The 19,566-nt window shown below is 43.7% G+C and overlaps 3 protein-coding genes across 8 annotated transcripts in view; 1 reads left to right on the top strand and 2 right to left on the bottom strand.

The window, feature by feature from the left end:
- Window positions 1–3,125, bottom strand: part of TAF7L (TATA-box binding protein associated factor 7 like) — a 28,451-nt gene extending 25,326 nt beyond the window's left edge. For all 6 annotated transcript variants that reach the window (XR_011971107.1, XR_011971108.1, XM_072626415.1 and 3 more), the window contains exon 1: window positions 2,900–3,125. The gene's annotated coding sequence lies outside the window, so the exon portion shown is untranslated. The remainder of the gene's footprint in view (window positions 1–2,899) is intronic.
- LOC140515616 (magnesium transporter NIPA2-like) lies at window positions 3,111–14,654 on the top strand. Its single transcript, XM_072626420.1, has 6 exons — window positions 3,111–3,342; window positions 5,765–5,915; window positions 6,720–6,776; window positions 8,748–8,838; window positions 9,426–9,586; window positions 12,956–14,654. Exons 2-6 carry the CDS (start codon window positions 5,783–5,785, stop codon window positions 13,585–13,587), a joined length of 1,074 nt encoding a protein of 357 aa, XP_072482521.1. The 5' UTR covers window positions 3,111–3,342; window positions 5,765–5,782; the 3' UTR covers window positions 13,588–14,654.
- A 2,198-nt stretch (window positions 14,655–16,852) lies between these two features.
- On the bottom strand, window positions 16,853–19,184 carry TIMM8A (translocase of inner mitochondrial membrane 8A). The gene is made up of 2 exons (XM_072626732.1): window positions 18,968–19,184; window positions 16,853–17,865 (listed from the first exon to the last, which is right to left on the bottom strand). The coding sequence occupies exons 1-2, from the start codon at window positions 19,091–19,093 to the stop codon at window positions 17,704–17,706; spliced, it is 288 nt and encodes a 95-aa protein (XP_072482833.1). The 5' UTR covers window positions 19,094–19,184; the 3' UTR covers window positions 16,853–17,703.
- Window positions 19,185–19,566: the final 382 nt, after the last annotated feature.

The raw sequence follows: 19,566 nt of genomic DNA on the forward strand, positions 1-19,566 counted from the left end.
TGTCCCCAAGTTCTACAGTTTAAAGGTCTCCTCTGAGGTGGAGAGAGTGCAATGTGTTTATTTTTGACCTGACAATCGGGTTCATAGTTACGAGGCATTAAGGATCAAAGTAAAAAGATTCTGGGCTACACCATAAAACAAGCCAAAAAAAACCCCTTCACTTTAGATTAGAAAACAATGTAAGAAAGGCAGTGCTTCACAGTGGATAAAATCCTCTATCTGATGCTTACCAGCTATATAAGCAGGATCAAGTCCTTTAACCCAAACCCTAGTTTCATCATCTGTAACAAGGGGCTAATACCTGTAGTATCAACCTCACAGGGCTACTGGTGGGGTTCAAAAGACAAACTACACATCAACATATTATAAAACTTTAAAGCTGGCACATGTGTATACACACACATGAGATAGTATTATTATTAATTCACCTCAGGAATCTGTAGGTCATAATAGGGCTTTGAATTTAAACTTCACTATAACACATTATGGGGCTAAAGAAGCTGTGTTTGTGGGACTGTGGTTACAGAGGTAAGTGGAAGTTATAATAATAATTGCAGGTGGCTTTTATACAGTACTTAAGGTTTGCAGAACAACTGCCACATTATCTCATTTGATCCTCACAACTCTATGATGTCTTAGATGCCATTATTATCCTCATTTTACAGGTGAGCAAATTGAGGGTGCGAGAGGTTAAATGACAACTCAGAGTCATACAACTAGTAAGACCTTGAAATTAGGTCTTCCTAATTACCAAGTCTGGCACTGGCATTTTATCTACTATGCCACCATTATTAATATACATTCAGCCCTACAGGTGACTTAAGAAATTTTTGAAAAGGCACAGAAAGCAAAGAGAATTTAGCATTCCATAGTATCCTTTTTTACCACAGAAACCTAGACACCCAACACAAGAGTGGAGGGAAAAACAAACCATAAATGTATTACGTGTGATAGTCATTTCTTCTCTTTTTTTGCTTCATGCAAATATTTATACAACCTGTATCATTCAAAAAGTAAATATATATGTAAGGAGGGAGGGGAAAAGTCCATTAAAATAAAAGTCAGAGTCTGAGGATCCTGTCAACCCTTTAACACCACCCCAACCTTCTACTAATAGCCAATCTTCTGCTATAGCAATTTAAACTTAAGACTTCTCAGGAGAGCTACTTCTAAAATACTTTGGCTAGGTAACTCAGATTATTCTGGGTTCTCTGGGGGCAAAATGACTTTTTAGTATGGGTTTTCCAACAGGAGGATGCCCATACCTGGGGTAGGGGGTAGTGGGCAAGAGAAGCCAGTTAAAGGGATAGAGGGAACATTTTGACTGGATTAAAAAAAAACAACCTGATTTCCAATCAATAAAGCAGTAAACTTTCTGGAGTACCCTTGGAAAAGTATATCCCATTCTTTCTGAATATACTCATAAAGTTTTAAATTTAGAAATTATATCAATCTATTAATATTTTAATAAATTAGTTCTAAATTAATCTATTTTTAAGTGCATATGCATGGTAAAACCTACAGTTTATTTCCTTCATACTAAATACTACAGTAGGGTTTCCTGAAAGCCAAAGGGCACAAGACTGCAAAAGGTTAGGAACCCCTCCTGTGATGTAAAGAGGTGTAGTTTGTTAATTCCAGAAGCTCTGTGTTTTATTCCTAGGTCTGCCACTACTTGTGTGAGCTGGGGGAGTTACTTTAATCTCTCCAAGTTTTAGTTTACTCATTTGTAAAATAATTTAAGGACAGCAGTAAAAGATAAGGAAATGATTGAGGAAAGGCTGCTGGTTATAGAATTCTCTCAGAGTTTTATTTCTCACCATTCTTTCCAGTCATGGCTGACTGGTAATGCTGAACCTTAAGCAAGAAGATCTCCCACATTTTCCCCCAATCATCACCTCGATGTGATTCAGTGGCAACAGCATTATCTCCCTAGCTAGAGGTTCAAACCCCTGGCTCTACCCTTTTAATATTTTTATTATTCTTAGAGTCTATCTAGTCCAGGCCCTGAGAATTCATTTTAAAATGATTTTGATATCAGTATTTTCACATAACTGGTTTCGTATTGTAATTTTGGAACTTAAAGAAGCGAAAATGTAATTAGAAGTAAACACTTTTGGGGAAGGACAAGGTCTAAAGAGAGAACAGAAGAAATAGAGGCAGGATAGGATGGAGGGAAATATAGTTAGTCTTACACAACATGACTATTATGGAAGTCTTTTGCAAAACTACACATATGTAGCCTATATCGAATTGCTTGCCTTCTCAGTGGGGATGAATGGGGAAGGAGGAAAAGATGGAACTCAAAGTTTTAAGAACGAATGTTGAGAATTGTTTTACGTACAATTAGGAAATTCAGGTAATGGGGTATAGAAAGCTATCTTGCCCTACAAGAAAAGAGAGAAAATGGGGGCTAACAGAAAGGAGGGCAGACTGGGGGAGGGGCAATCAGAATGCACGGAGTTTCAGGGTGGGGGAGGGGAGAGATGGGGAGAAAATTTGGAACTCAAAATCTTGTGGAAATGATTGTTGAAAAGTAAAAATAAGTAAATTGGAAAAAAAAAAAGAAGAAAAAAGTGAAGATGTGCCCCCCCCCCCCAAAAGGCTTAGCGGCCTCATTTTGCAGAGGAGAAAACTGAGGCCCCAGGAAGTTAAGTATCGGGAGCTGAGGCGAAAAATCAACGTTTTCCCTCCACCTACAGTGCCTTGGGGGCAGTCCTTTCCCTTCGCCTCAGTTTTTCCAAGAGTAAAGCCAGGGGCTGGGAGAGGACCGCCTCAGGCGTCCCCTCTAGCTCCTAGGCCTTCTCCATTTTTCTTCACAGCTCCCTGTCCCGGCCCCCTCCTCCCCTAACAGAAAAGTAACGGCTCCGTCTCCCGCAGCCGCGGGGTCGGAGTTTACCTCTCCTCAAGTGCCCAGGGCCACTCGCCAAAGCCCCAAAGACGAGGACGACCACCGCCGCTCACGAGGAACGCCGCCGCCGCTGCCGCTCAGCTCGGGAATCACGACCTCCAGACGACGACGACTTGACGACGGCGGGAGGCGCAACGCCTGAGAATCTGGGCGGGCACCGGAAGAGCTCGGCGGCCCCGCCCCCTGGCCGCGCGCACGCTGTGGGCGGAGTTCCGGGCGGAGGGCCGCTCAGAGCCAGGCAGCGGGCGTGCGGCGGGGGCGGGGCCGGGAGGCTGGGGAAGGCGCGATTTTCGCAGGTGCGGCGGCCGGGCGGCTCTGGGGCGGTGCTCTCTAGCTCTCCCGCGCGCCTGCCTCCCTCCCTTCGTGCGCTCCCTCGTCGTGTGCGCGAAGCGCGGCGGGGCTTGGGTGCACGCGCTCGGCTTGGGAGAAAGGTAGGGGTGACGGCGGGGGCGCGGGGGAGGGGAGCCGGAGGAGGCCAGAGGAGGACCGTGGAAAGTGAGGCGAGGCCCCTGCCCCCTTGAAGCGGCCCCAGCAGCGTTCCGCCTCCTCGTTAACATTTTGGAAACTTTGTATCTCCTCCCCGCGTCTGTCAAAATTCCGGGTTACCAGAGAAATGAAGAAAAATCATCCACTCTCCCTCCCCCCACTGGGCCCGGCCCTAAAGCCCCGGCCGCCTCCCCAAGAGGGGGAGAATTGGCGGGGCAGAAGCACAGCCTGCCATCTCCCCAAAGAAGACTCAGCCTCCAAGGATTGCCCCTCTGAACCCCGGGCCTTAAAACAAATTGGGGGAAGATGGAGAACCTGTGGCCTCGAGGCCATGAGTGGCCCCCAGGTCCTCCAAGGTGGGCAGGCTTCCCAGAACAAATCCCCTTCAGAAAAGACTCCAAGAGTCCTCCCGCAGGACTCAGTGTCACACCTGTCAGAGCAGGTATCCCCGTCCTCAGAACAGAAGGTTTTCCCGCCTTCCCAGCAGATGGGCTTTGGGTTGGATTTAATGTCCCAAACCCAGTTTGGGGGGGCAGAGATGAAAACGATCCCTGCAGTCTCATTGGGAAACTAAAACATAACGGAGGGAAATGATAAAGGAACGGGACTAAATACGAGAGCGAGTAATATGGCTAAAGAAAATGGGGTTTTTGTTTCATTTTTAAAATGTGTATTTCTAGAGGAAAGTTTAATCAATGGAATTTTTGTTTTACATAAGTTTGTATTGCTGTCTTGGGCTGGAAATCTCTTTCACTCTGTCGTTTTTGTGGCTTCTGCTGCTCTAAAATTTGTTTAGAGTCCTTTCTTAGAGTCCAGGTATTTTATGGGCTGTAGGGGGAGAGTTTTCTAGAGGTGTCCGCCATCCTGACTCCACCCCCCCATTTCTGTCTTTTGGGTTTTATATCACCATAAAGTACCTCAATATGCTTCCCCCTCCCAACGAGCCATCTCATATAGTAAATAGTATTTTTAAGACAAAAAAAAGAAAAAAGAAAAAGAGGAAATAATCAGCACAAATGATCAATGCATCAAAAAAGCTTGAAAATGTAGGCAACATACAACATGTGTGGGTTACCTTCTGTTTTTTTCCCTGGAGTCATGCCTGTTCTTTAATATTTTGCAACTAAAACTTAGTTTTTTACTTTTAAAAACTAACTAGTTACATTTACGATATTTTTAGTCTGGTGGGAAAATGTCTATGATTTTGTATTCAATAAATGTTGAACCTTTTAAAAAAATTACCAGGATTTTCACCAACAAAATATGTTGTGGAAACCTTGTTGTGGTTAAGTGAATGTGTTGTGGTGTTAAGTGAATGATAAAGAGAATGGATGCTGTAGAAAATCAGGGAAATAAAATGATTTACAGCTAAATTGGAACTTGAGGAATGGGCTGAAATAATGTGAGAAAATGGGTGAAAGAATCTGTAAATCTGAACATAAGGGTGGGACAAAGAGTAGAGAAATTGAGAGAAGAAGGGACTTGGGGCATTAGGGATTAGGACAGGTTGAATTGGAGTGAGATTAGAATTTAGAAGTAATAATTTGACATTGGAAGATTGCAGCCATGGCAAGATAGCCATTTTTAGAAACACTGCATGCTGGATTTGTTCTGTAAACTGGAGGAGAATTATAGGGTGTTGAATCATATCACTGGAGAGTTACTCTAAATGACTAGAAACTGAGTCCAAAAGCAGGACTGCTATATAGACATCCATCTTTGTATGCATACACACATACATGCACATTAGACACATGCAGTATCTCTTCAGTATTCTTTAATACAGCCCTCCTCCTGCCCCTCAAACAAGGTCCTTCTGGACCTTTTTTTCCTGCCTCCAAAATCTGTTTCATGATAGCAAGCAGACAGCACATGTGTGGCACCATCTCTATATTTAAATTGCCTGGTCAGTGCCTTAGTTAACAAATGCTCAAGGGTGAGGAGGGCAACGTGGTTGTTGGTCTGTCTTTGAAAATTCAACTTTAAAAACACATCTAAATCCTTTCTCACTGCTTAAACAAACCTAAAACATTTAAGCAGCTTCAAGGAAAAAGCTAACCACCTGTCTGTTTGCCAGGGATGAAATAATGAGGTAATATGTACAAGAATAAGGGTTAAAGTTGAAGCAGTTTAATTATCTTAATAAAAAGCAAACGGTCACAGAAAATAAAATTACTCAAAAATACCGAAAAAGAAAATTACTCAGTTTGATCAGCTATCTTAATAAGTCATCAAGACTGGTTTGACCACTTAGTGCTGTCCTCAGAAGGAACGTTTAGCCTCTGATCTTCAGGAATCCACAGTGTAGGTGTTGAACTTTATCAAAGGGCAAGTGTCCTTACATCTGTTTTTTGAAAATCTCAACAGGACCAGTGCTGGCCAGAGATGATGGCAGGACACAATAACTTTTATATTGGTCTGAGCTTGGCTCTCATATCCAGCACTTTCATTGGTGCAAGCTTCATCCTGAAGAAGAAAGGACTTCTTAAGGTTGCCAGCAGAGGTTCTGTGAAAGCAGGTATAGTAAACTCTATTCCTGGGCTGCTTTGTCAGAATCTTTCTTTCCTCTTGCTTCCTATCTTTGGCCTGAAAAGATAGGTGGTGTTAAGATGGAAAAGAGACTAAATGGGAATCTGTAGGTATCATTATTAACATACTTGCTGATTGGCTCTTAGAAAAGGTTGAAATTAGTTCAAGGATTGTTTTTGGGATTGTATCTGAATTTGATTTATCATTATCCATGATAATGGAGGAGAGGAATAGCAATTGAGAATTGAATGTACTTTCAATATTTGGAAGATGCTGTGCTGAAGGCATAGCAGTTATTCAGTAAATCTGTAAGAATTTAGGGTTAGAATCAAAGGACAATAGTTGTCAGGCTGAGATTTTTAAAAGCTTGTTACATTCAGATTCTTTTATTCTGAGTTTGTGGTCAGAAATTACACTGTATAGACCAGAATTGCGCTTTATCTATGTTGGCTCTTGCCCCTTGGTATGTGATCTGCCCAAGGAGCAGTTTTCCTTCCCTGGATATATTGAAAGAAACTGCCATGGGTACGGAGTACTGTGATCAGTCTTTTGCATTGGGGATTCACAAGTTCTGGTCAAAATGCTCCTGCTTTGGAGGACTAAAAAAAGGAAATAAAAAGAAAAACCTTTAAGAAGTTGATGGGAGTAATCTAAGGCCCCTCCAAATTATGGCAGGTCAGGAGAAATGAGAAAATTGTCTTTTCATCTAAAGAAAAATGTTCCAGTCGTACTATTGCTCTCTTTTATTTCCAGTCATTTAGGCTGGATTTGTAATTTCTTTTCCTTCTTTTAGGTCATGGTGGCCATGCGTACCTAAAAGAATGGCTCTGGTGGGCTGGACTGATATCCAGTAAGTTTTTTTGGTTAGTTCTTGAAATTGCAGCCTGAAAGATATATAGCAAAATAAGGCAACCAGTTATTTTAGAATAAGCTGGAAAGATGACCATTCTGCATTAAACAGTATAAAACAGTATTTTCTCTTGTAGTTCTATTTAACCAATTGTCTTCTGGCAAAGATACACATAATTATTTATAACAGATTTTTGATCACATTGATTATCACCTGGTCTGGTATAAACCAAAAAGCACTCAGGATTTCCTCTTTTGCTCCCAAATGAATGTTTCTCTACACCATGAAAGCTACAATATGTAAGTATACTCACGTATAGTCACATAGGTAGAGACCTATTTTCTCTCCCTATTCCCTTCTGAGAAGCCTCTTTAGTATCTTTTCCTTGTCCATTTTCCAGGTAGACAAATTAACAGCAGTGAGAGTGTGGCTCCTGGAGCCTTGGCTGAAAGTCCCATCACTTGGGCCTTTCACTGCTCATAGATGTCTTCCTAGGAGATCTGTACAAACCAGGGTGACAGTCTGGGGACAAGCATTAGCACAAGACACTTGGAGGTGCCCAGGGGCCTCGAATGCAAATCCTGACTACTCAGGGTTTTGCTCTAGTAAAATGGTCTCGTGATCATCTGGAAATAAGATGCTCATCTCCTCCTGTTAGCTCCACATTTATTGATGCCTAGTGCAATTCGAATTAGTGCGTAATGTGCCATTCTTGCTTCCTGGGGTTACACTCTCAATCTGCTAGGGTGGCAAGCAGTTTACTGGTACAGGATTCTAATTTCATTCCTGCTCGAGGATTTATATCATCAAGGAAGAAATTGTAGAGAAGAATTAGGTAAAGAAGAATTTATTAAGCAAGCGCATCTAAGAACCCAAGACTTTGCATTGGGTAGACTTGGCTTTAAAAACTGGATGGATGGATGGATGGATGGATGGATGGATGGATGGATGGAGTATTTATCATGTAGAAAACATTAGGCCAAGCCCCGGGAGCTGCAGATAGAAAAGTCAGACAGTCCATGATCTTAGAGAGTTCACATTCTAACGGGGGGAGAGGGAACAGCCCATTTGGGACTTTCCCACTACAAGTGTGATAGAAAGGTCCCTGGGTCCAAAGCCACTGTCTCAATCAAGATCTGATGAGAGATGGTGGTCATCCTGTCAGGCCTCTTCTTTAATGGCATTTCCACTCTTAAAATCATATCAGGCTCTGATGTTGAACCATTGGACAGGGCCAAGGACTTTGGTGCAAGAACTTTTTTTTCTAGGTCTTCAGTAACTGTCTGTATCACCTGCAGGAGGAGTGGAAGAGTCTGCTTCTCCACAGGAGTTGCTGCCCAGGGTTGATAGCTGAGGGCATTGGGCTGGAAGAAATCCTATTCCCAAGGCCCTTGGATCCAGGGTTCTAGGCTATTAACTGTTGGGATCTGAAGGGAAATAGATGGTGGTCAAGGTGGTGATGATAGTGGTTTCACTTGTCTGGCACATGCTGCGTCCTGTTTTTCCCTCAGGGTGCCTGACTGCTTCACCTAGGCTGTCTTGCCTGCTCTGTGTATGTGACAGTTGGTGGGGCTGGCTGGCCCATTCTCCACCGGAGTTGATGATGATGATGATGGTAGGACCGGTGGTCTGGGAGGTGCTACTACTCCCAGGGCTCTCGTGTCTGTCCACCTGTTGGTGGCCATTGGTCAGCATTTGTTGCTGATGGTGATGAGGAAGATGGGCCTCTTCTCCAGGATGATTTCTCCCCTCAAGGATGGCTGTGGGGGTTGGGCTGGAAGCAGATCTGGTGGGGTGGGGCCATTTCCATTCCCAAAGCTTTTGGGTTTAGGGTCCTGGACTGTCTCCAGCAAGATCTGATGAGAGATGGTGGTCAGTCTGTAGTGGCTTTAGATAACATTGTCCTCATGCTGAGTTTTTCTTGTAATGAAGATCACTTTCTTAACCAAGAAAGTTGCTTCTCCTTTGCAGTGGGGGTCGGAGAAGCTGCCAATTTTGCTGCCTATGCTTTTGCCCCAGCCACACTAGTAACGCCCCTGGGTGCACTGAGTGTGTTAATCAGGTAAGCAATATTCAGGTGCTTTATTTGAGTCTGTGTCCCAGCAACCTGAAGTGATGCTGTATTACTGCTCAAGATATTTTACTCCATTTTTTCAGTTTCCTTGTTTTCTTACATTCTTTTCCTAAGTTTGGTTCATAGAAGTGTTTTACTTCTTAGGAGAAAAGTTTTCTTTCCCTTAACTCTCTCTGTTTTGGGGAGAAAGTTTCACTTTGGAACTTCTGGAGTCTACTGTTGTATGAATTCTTTTTCAAGAACAGACTGTTTCATTCCTGCCCATCAACCCTGACCCAATTTAAGTGTCTATTTATTGCATTAACTTTTTTTGTTTGTTTTATCTATCTTCCTGTGTCCTCTACTGGTTCTCCCCCTTACTTTTTTCTTCCCAGCATCTCCTTGGTTCTGTTAAATACTTAGCTATCTCACTCTTGTTGAAGTTTTACGTAATACAGTGAAAACTCTTGTGAACCTGGTTGAGGAACTCAGAATCCTCCCTGTTCCATGCCAGTGTGGTATTGATTTATAGATGAGTGTTATTGGTGAAGGAATCTCTGCCTGGGTTTATTGACATGTTTTATGTTTACCCTCAGTTCAATTTTATCCTCTTACTTCTTGAATGAGAAGTTGAACATTCATGGGAAGATTGGTTGTGTGCTAAGTATTCTTGGCTCGACAGTGATGGTGATCCATGCCCCCCAGGAAGAGACCGTCTCCACCTTGGCAGAGATGTCTGAGAAACTGAAGAGTCCAGGTACCAGACAGGAATGCTAACATGATTTTGATTTAAAATACTTTAGTATGACAAAAGCCTTGGTTGGAATTTGAGGGGTTTTTCCTCCCTTGATAAGAGAAGGCAGATGGTTTTAGTGGTCCCTGCTTTCAACACTATTCCAATAGGATATTTCAGTCCTACTCTGATGTCTCATTGTAACATGGAGGTGCTTTCTCTAGATTTGTGCAAGCTCTGGTATGTATAGGTTCTAAGCTGAAAAGATTTCAGATATACTTCTGCTGATGGTGTCTGCTGTCTGCTGTCTGAGGACGAGCAGCAACTCATCAGCTGGTTGACCACTAGCTAATGAAATCTTTGGTCAAGGCAACTGATATGTTCCATCTCCTACTTGTGATTCTTTGTTTTTCTAATTCACTAAACTCCAGACTCACAGCACCTGCCTCTGTTTCTGCTGACAGTAATCTGAGTACATCTGGCAGAAAATCAAATTCCATGGTAACTTCTTAGAAGCCTTCCCTGAATCCCTTCAGGGAGAAGAAACTCACTACCTTCTGAGAGAGGCCTTAACCCTCATGGATAAAATTAGTTGATAGGAAGTTTTTCCCCAACCTCAAGCTGAAATTTGCCCCTTGGCGGCTTCTATCTACTACTCTTAGTTCTGTCTGGGGCCAAGCTGAGCAAGGGTCATTTCTCTTCTTTATGATTGTCTTGATACAGCTATCCGGTTCCCCCTCTGGCTTTCAGCATCCCCAAGTTCCTTCAGCTAATCTTTCTATCACTGTCCTGGTAACCCTCCTCTGAATGTTCTCTGGCTTATCATTGTCCTTCCTAAAATGTAGTACTCATGTGAACAGGGGCAGCTAGGTGGTGCAGTGGATAGAGCACCAGTGTAGGAGTCAGGAGGACCTGAGTTTAAATCTCACCTCAGACACTTGACACTCACTAGCTGTGTGACCTTGGGCAAGTCACTTAACCCCAATTGCCTCATCCTGGGTCATCTCCAGTCATCCTGATGAATATCTGGTCACTGGATTCAGATCAGATGACTCTGGAGGAGAAGTGAGGCTGGTGACCTGCACAACCCTCCCTCACTCAAAAACAAAGTCAAGTACAAGTCGTCATTATTTCTCTGATGGCATGGTCTTCTTTGGCAACAAAGGATGAACACACACACACACACACACACACACACACACACTCACATGAACACACTGTCCACAGTGAAGACTGGTCAGGGCAGAGAGACGCTGGAATGTTTATCTCCCTAATCTTGGACACAATATCTCTCCTAATGTACCTCAGTGATGCCTTAGCTTTTTTGGCTGCCATCCCAGTTACTCATTGGATTTGTCCTAATTCACTATGCCCCAGGCTCTTTTGGAGAGACTGTGGATTAGCCATCTTGTACTTGTAAAACTGACTTGTCTTAATTCAAGTATGATACCACAGGAATTGATAATTTATGGAATTATGAAATGGGGTAGGCAGGCCTGGTTCTTTGGATGCTCACTGGCCAAGACCATGAGGGTGGTGGGGAGTGAGATTGCGATCAAACTTTAAGAAAGCACCAAGGGTAGAGGGAGGAACAGGTACAGAAAGTATAGAGACAGCCAACAAAAAGGGATACAGAGACACACAATGTAAGAATAGGAGATAGGGCGGCAGAGGAAAACAGGCATCGTAGGAAGGGGAGGGGGAGGAAGAGAGATACCGAGTTACTAGGGATTATTAGAGTTGGGAACCCTTGGCAGCATGGACCCACATGGAGAGGAAAGAGTGCTTAGAATTTGGGTAGGGGGGACAGATTTATTCATATCTGTGCCACTTTGGAGTGAATTCATTAACATATCCACGTCATTTCAAAGTTCTCAGCACCCTTTGGTGTTCTGCTGGACTTACTACAGATATTGGGAACTTCTCTGAGATTTCTATATCATAGAACTCAAAGGCCTGACAAGAAAGCCCAGATGACTTCCCCTGAATCAGCACTTGTTACCAGAATGTGATTTTTGGTCAAGATATGATATAGTTTGTAAATTATGCTCCTTTTATCTTTGGAACAGCTTGTTCACAACTTCTAGGTTCCCCTTTGCAACCTTATTTCCTGCTATTACCACTTTAAACCAGCTTCTTAGAAACTTACTTACCATGCTAACTAGAAAGGAGGGGGTTGTAACCAGAGGGAGCAAAGTAAGATGTGGCTTTGATGTACCACATCTTTCCCAATTAAACTCTGTCTTACTCACTTTGCCCGAATGGCCTAGCCTGTGGAGGTCCTTGAGGATCCTAATTGGGTCATCCTTTCTAGGTTTGGAGATACGTGTTATCTATGCCTTTATCTGAGTCATTGGTTAAATAACATTAAACAGCACTGAGCTATTTGACACAGATCCAGGGTCTGGGGACATCTCATTCTGGATGTTCCAAATCGAACTCTATTACTTTCCCACTTAAATTTGCCCTCCATCCTGACCTCCTTGTTTCCACTGATGCTTCCTTGTCACTGGAGATCGAAACCTTGGTTTCATTTTTGTTCATTGGTTCTCAACCAAGCATCTACTATGTAGGACTATAGCACCACCAGGGACAACACTGTCTTTCAACCCTTTCCCTTTGTTTTACATTTGTTGTCTAGGTTCTTAAATATCCTGAAATTATTTTCCTATTTTGTCTACCAGCTAGAGAGGAAGTGTGGGTGCTGGGAAGAGTCTAATCCCCACCCTCTAAGTTGCAATGCCTCCAAACTTGGAAGGGACCTTTAAGATCATTGAGTCTAATCTCAACCCCATGGCTGTTTTCTGTCTTCTCTGCAGGAGTAAGCAAGTTAGGCAAACACCTCCTAGCTCTATTTCTCCATTATTTTATCACATTTTTCAGAGTTCAAGGTACATTTCATATAATTACCCAGACTTAATAATTCATATTATTTCTAACCTTTTTGTAATATTTTAGGCACCCTAATGGAGCTCCTTAGCAAGAGCACTACTTCCATTTGGAGAATGTATATATTTCATGGCTCAAAATCCTATTAGCCATTTTCTCCATAATGAAATCTCTGCTAATGTGCCTAAACCCTGATCTGATGTGTCTCTCCCCCTGCCCCATAGGTATCTCTGGTGTACTATCCATCTCCACCTCTTCATATTAAACCTTTCTGGATGGGGACAGATAAAAGGAGAAATTTAGAACTAAAACCTTACTGGTTAACATGATTAAAGGACTGACAAATTGATTCACTGTGCAACTCTTGCTGAGATGTATAGTTATAATGATTTGGCATTTCCTATGCCTGTCAGACACGCCTAAAACATTTGAATGTCAATAACAAAAATGTGCGTATAATAATCGATTTCAGATTTTTATGGATTTCATTCTCTTTTTTCTCAGGATTCATTGGCTTTGCCATGTGTGTGCTGGCCAGCTCCACTGCCCTCATCTGTGTGGTAGGACCTCGCTATGGCCACAGTAACGTCCTGGTATACATTCTGATCTGCTCTTCAATTGGGTCCCTTTCTGTGTCCTGTGTCAAGGGTTTGGGCATCACCCTGAAGGAACTATTTTCAGGGAAGCCTGTCCTGAAGGAACCCCTTGGTTGGGTGCTGTTGCTGTGTCTGCTGATTTGTGTAACAATTCAGATCAACTATCTGAACCGGGCTTTGGACATTTTTAGTACCTCAATAGTTACTCCCATCTATTATGTCCTTTTCACCACAGCTGTCATGACCTGCTCTACCATTCTTTTTAAGGAATGGCAGAATATGGTCCTGGACAGTGTCATCGCCACAATGAGTGGTTTCCTAACCATAGTTTTTGGCATTTTCCTCCTTCATGCCTTTCGAGATAGCCCTTTTTCTCCTGACCCAATATATTTTTCTCTGAGGTCAAATTCAGGTAATTCCCATGCTCCTCCCTGGATGGAAGATGAAGGGCAAAATCAGCCTCTTCTAGTTGGAGATGACCCCAACGAAGAGTTCCAGAGTATTGAGGTTGAAGAGGTTGAAATCTGTGAATCATCTTAGGCAGAACACTATCTTTTTCTGTTGGGTAAAGTGGCCTTTGCACTTTTACTTAAGATCTGCCCAGGCCTCTGACATCCAGCCAGACCAAATCAGATTATATTGTGGAGAGGAGCAAATTAATACCTAACTAGTAAGCAGTGGAGCAGCAGAACTTTCCCAACTGCCATATTGTGACTAAAATCTCATTTGCTTCACTTGCATAATATGCTGAGTTATTGTAAGACATGGTGCTAGATGAATATATACACTGGTAAAGTATTTGTGAAAACAACCATCCATCCCTCATCACTAGTTTATACAGAAACCTAAAAGCACATGTTAGTCTGATTTACTTGTTACAGTTGGAGAATTCAAATGTTTTAATTGTTTAGTGAATGCTAGCTTTTTTTTAAAAAATGTTTTTGCAGGTGTTTTTGTGTGACTTTTAGTGCTAAGTGAATCCTGACCATCCTGAAGTTTGTATCGAGGACTTGAGTATAATGACTAATAACTGCTGCTTGGTAAGAGGATTCGATTCTAAAAACCACATTCCCGAGAGTAATATCCACCTCACCCCACCCCCAAGTTCCAGTACCTAAGGTCCTGAAGGACAAAGATTATTTAGCTACCCAGAATGCCTATTCTAGTCCTAGCTGACCCTGTTTTATACTTAAAGAGCTAGGTCTCCAAGCTTCCTATAAATGATACTATTAAAGTACATTTAGAGTCGCTCATAACGTAACATATTGGAGACCAAGGAGAGAAGCGGCTTAAATGGCCCTGTGTGTTTTGGGCTTAGCTTGGAGCAAAGAGTTCCTTTGTCCCTCACCATTTCCCTGAAGACTTCAAAATGTAGTGGCAGCCTCCCCAGGAGGCCAAACAGCAGTTATAGGTATTATACTTCCTGTCTGAAGACCATGTTAGAGTTTAGAAAGGTAGCAATGTACTGAGTCTATAGGAGGCTCACAGTGTTTGAAAGAGATAACCATTCACTGGAGTGTAACCTCCTTCAGGCCAGGGGCCCCTCTGGCTTCTATTTTTGTATCCATATTTGATGCTTAATAAATGTTGATTCTCTATGAGCAGTATGGACACTTCTGGGCTTGTTCTTCCATTCAAGACTAGCGTCAGCCACCTTTCCAATTCCAGTTCCACAAGGAAATTGATTCCAGTCAAGGGGAAATTGAAACTGTTCTCCTGCAACCTGGAGCTCAGTTTCCTCTAGTTATAGATTTCTTAAACAGCCTCACAGAAAAGGTCCTTGAACCATCTCTTTGTCACCCATTTCATTTTACAGGTCCTCTGTACCTTAGTTTTGGAGAGTTGCCTGGCTTGTTGGGGGTCACACAGCCAGTGTAACATACAAGAACCAAGGCCAGCCCTTTCTACTAGGCCAGCTGCTTCTGTCGGTGTTAGACAACTATTGATTGATCCATGCAAATGATATGACTTAGAGTTATTGTGTATGGCTGGAAGAATCTAGAATTTTTATATTTGTAAAGAATGGGTTGTAAAATTTGATCATAGGAGTGAGAGCTGGTCCAATTCCTTCATTTTACAGGTCAGGAAACTGAGACTGAGATTGATGGATCCAGGGTCACACAGACACTAAGAGGTCAAGCAGATGCTCTTGCTCCTTGGATGATTCCATTTCTCTACAAGGGCTGCTAGGTGGCGCTGCAGCAGCCAGAATGTGTGAGGTGGGTGGGGCTGAAGTCAGGAAGGCTCATTCTGAATTCAAATCTAGCACCAGACGTTTACCTGTGTGACCCTGGGCAAGTCACTTCACCCTGTTTGCCTATTTACTCATCTGTAAAATGAGCTGGAGAAGGAAATAGTCCAGTATCTCTGCCAAAAATACCCCAAATGGATCACAGAGTCGAACATGCCTGAAAATGACTGAATAAAGCCATTTCTCAAGGGGGAAAAAAAGAGTGGTCCAATGGTTTTGGTGACTAAACTAGGTGATAAACTAACTTCAGATTTACATGAGGTTGCCTTAATTTTGTTGTTATTGGTAAACAGCAAATATGAAGTGGCTGCAAAGTGTAAGGTATGGTGCTGATATACAAAGACAAGGAATTATTTGGCAACCTCACTATGTCCATGAATCACCATATGTAGAACAGAAACTGAGGTAGGGCTGGGGCTTCTTAGAGGAAGATTGGATTTAAGGCCAAGTTGGGAGCAGAGGCTGCCTCAGTGTGGTGTCAAATTATTCTGCCTGGGATGACTGGGGTGGCCTAGCTATTGCAGGATTTAAGAAGGGTCCTGGCTGGTAAGGACACTTATTAAAATAAAATCCTTGTCACCCATGCCCCTCCCTCAAACTCAGGATGGTTCAGTTTACCTCTACCAAACCTTTAATCCAATCTGGTTTTAATCACTCCTTCACTAGAGTGTCCCCAGTATTTGCATACTCATTTTGTCTTGTTTTGCATTGTCTAGGTTCCTAAATATTCTGAATTTTCACATTTTATCTATCAGCTAGAGAGGAAGTCTGAATGCAAGGAAGAGTTCAATTCTCCACCCCCCACCCCAAGTAGCAATGCTTTGAAACTTAGAAAGGATCTTAGTGATCTTAGATCAGAATCTAATCAGGACTCCACAGCTGAAAAACCCGAGGTCTAGAGACTGACTCAACCAAGGTATCTGGGGCTCTGAAAAATTCTTCTTAGCTTGGGCCCCCATTCCAAATCCTAATGTTCCACTGTACTACCTCTGCTCTAGTAAGCAGTTGGGGACATACAGCTAAGACACATAAAAACTTGAACATTTCTAAGCCACTGGCCTCTTCCTTTGTCATCTGTCCAGGGAGGAGTGTGGCTGGCAGCCATCACTTTGTTCAGCTAACAGACTTGATTATCTTGGGGGAATATAGATCAAAACTTCCATCCCCAGTGGCTAGAGGTTCTTCCTAGAATTGTGCCTTACATAAAAGTCGCTCAGCAAATCCTTATTGAGTGACATGAAGTCTTGGCACCAGCCCATGCCCAAGTTTTAACTGCCAAGCCACCTAGCTAGTAGATGCAATGATGAACTTAAAATAGCCCTGGCACTGGAGGTAAAGGACGAGGCCCCGGAGCCCCAACTCTGTCTGCTGGGATGTTCAGCCAGCTTAGGACTACTCTGAGTTGTCTGATCAGTGAAATGGGGAGACAGTGTCCACAACCATTCTGTAAGAAGCATGAGGAAAGTGTTCTGTAGATCCTGAAGTTCTACAAAAATGAGTACACAGGTGTTGAGTGGTGAGAACCAAGGAAAGAAAAGTTGTCCCAAAACCATGTCAACCTGAGGCAAAAGGCTTTATTTCATTAATTTGCAGTAAATGGATCAATACATTAATTATGCCCCTCTACCTGAAACTATGGCTAGCTGGGGTGGTGGCTGGTTTAAACCTTTACAATTAATTCAGGCACATCTTTCAGTCTCTTAACACCCTGAAACTCTGGGCAAATTATTCTCATTTTGAGACTGCTGAGAGGGAGGCAAAAGTTACGTTCACTAAATAATTAAGCTAGATTTCTCTGTATCCAAAGAACTCTTAGCCTCTCAGCATTGTCTACTGAGACCTACTGTATACAGGTATTTAAAATAAGTCACAGTAAAGGAGGAAGATGGATACCACTGGAAGTGAGGTGTCTAGTTTGAGCACTGTATTACAGATCTGCCCAGGCCTGGTAAGTCACCAATCGGATAAGGAGGCCTGAAACTGCAGTACCAAATGGCTTCTCTACTCCTGTTGCCAGATGTGATATATTACCTCAATCCCACCCTCCCACAAGTTTGGAATTAGCATGTACAGATGAGGGAGTCTACCTATGTGGTCCCAGTTTGAATACCTACAAAGAAGCCAATGGAACGTTAAGAACATAGCCCTGTGTACAGTTTAAATGTATCTGGTAGTCTTCAAATGTCCAAAATTTTCATAAAACTGGCATTTCAAAACAAGACACAACCCCCACACTCACACAACTGTTCTTTGCTCATTCAGATGACAGCACAACCCAAAAGACTGGAATAAAAGATGTAAGTCAATCTCCCCACAGCCTTTTCTTTTACAACCATCCCATCAGTTCTTCTTTTCTTGAACCATAAAGTTCTTTTGAAAATGGAACAGAGAGAATTGTGCTGAGATCAGTCAGACAAGCTTTCGGAGAAGGCTGGTCTGGACTTCTGTGTCTGCTCCAGTCGGTTCAGGATGAACTGGCTTGTGTCAATGAATCGCTCCACGCAGTTCACAAAACAGGATTCTGCTCGACTGTCCAATTTGGGTCCAGGCTTGTCCATGCACTTTTCCTGCACAAGAAAACATCTGCTTTTACAGATATCAAATTCCTGGGAAAAAAAGCATCATATGAAAAGTATACATGACAGTAAACAAGGAACCCAATTCTGAATACGCAAGAATACAACTATGAAAAGAGCAAAATTGGCCCAGTTTGGCCTTTTTGCTGCTGAACTAAGTTCCATCCCAACAATGTTCACAGTGCCACACTGCTTCTGAATGAACTGAACTTTGGAAACGGTAAAGGTGGATAAGGCAAGGTTTCCCAAACTTGCAAATTCTCTTTGTTCTGAATTTAATCAGATCGAAGATCTCAAGAGGCATTTTCTCTTGGCTACAGCCTGATAATCTGGAGTTTAGAGTAGAGCCTGGAAGTGCTTTGGAAAGAATTTACTACCTGTAGTTCAATGTCTGGGGCTCTACTTGATAAAAACTCTGCACTTTCGGTTTCACAGACCTACATACATACAGTTGCCTTCCAGCTATTATCCCAATCCTATTCCATCACCACGTGTAGGTTCCATGGAATTTTTTGCAAAGGGAAACTGCATGGCTGCCAAAGGTGGTGATAGAAGCTGGCTCAGTTTCACCTAACCTTTGTTCCCCAAACGACTCATCAGGATCGCAGTGATCCAACAAGGAAGGCAGAACAGTGTGTAATGTGGAATGGAAGACTACTTCCTCAGTTGGTGGATTACCTGCGCTCCTTTTCCAGGGAAACAAAGTTGCGCATGATCAGGAGACCCCCTGAAGTGGAGGTTCAGAAGTGGAAAAGTTCTCCACCTCTATGGGATTTGGGCTTCCAAAAAAGAAGATCCCAGTGCAGAGGTGGGCTCCGATCACTCGTTACCCAGCTGAGCACTAACCACTAAGGCAGGGGGGCGGAAAGGCTTAGGAAGGGTGGGAGCGAAACATCTAGGGGAGATCGGTTTTCCATTTGATGCTCCAATCCAGATCCCTTGAAGCAGAGTGAGGATCCCCGTTTCCCAGAGAAAGGAGGAGCCACTCCCGGGTTCGAGGTGAAGGCCCGCCCTCCCTCCCTCCCTTCCCTCCTCCCTTCCCGACTGGGCAGACGCTGAAGGAGTGGCGGGTACCAGGTCCCCAGCTTCTCACCCAGCACAGTTCAGTCATTTGGTGCACCAACTGCTGAAATCGCTGCTTCTGGGTTTCCACCTCGATGAAATGCTGCAGTTGCGGGTCCACGGAGCCCAGCCCTGCAATGGACGAAGAGGAATCCATGCCTCCCTGGCCCCACTCACAACCGCGAGCCCGCCAGCCACAAGTACCCACCGACCTTCACGTGTCTTCAGGGCGGAAACGGAAGCAGAACCCACCGGCTCCAGGACCGCCCCGCCTCCTTCGATTCTTCTCAGCAACTCTTCCCTTTCCCCTCCCCTCCCCTTGCACCTGCCTCGTGCGTGTCGCGCCTGCGCCTTGTCTGGGCCAATGGCTGGACAGTAAACTGCGGTGAGCCCACGAGCGCACCGCTCCTGCGTGTGTCCCGGACCAATGGCTGGGAGGTAAAGTGTAGCGCGTGCACGAGCACGCTGCGCCTGCGCGTAGTCTGGACCAATGGCTAGGCGGTAAAGTGTAGCGCGTGCACGAGCGCGCCGCGCCTGCGCGTGTTCCGGGCCAATGCTGGCCGGTAAAGTGTAGCGAGCTTGGCCAGCGCAGCCCAGCCCGCGAATTTTCCGCGTTAGGACTGGCTGCCT

The sequence above is a fragment of the Notamacropus eugenii genome, chromosome X (genome assembly GCF_028372415.1).
Source record: "Notamacropus eugenii isolate mMacEug1 chromosome X, mMacEug1.pri_v2, whole genome shotgun sequence".
Lineage (NCBI taxonomy): Eukaryota > Metazoa > Chordata > Mammalia > Diprotodontia > Macropodidae > Notamacropus > Notamacropus eugenii.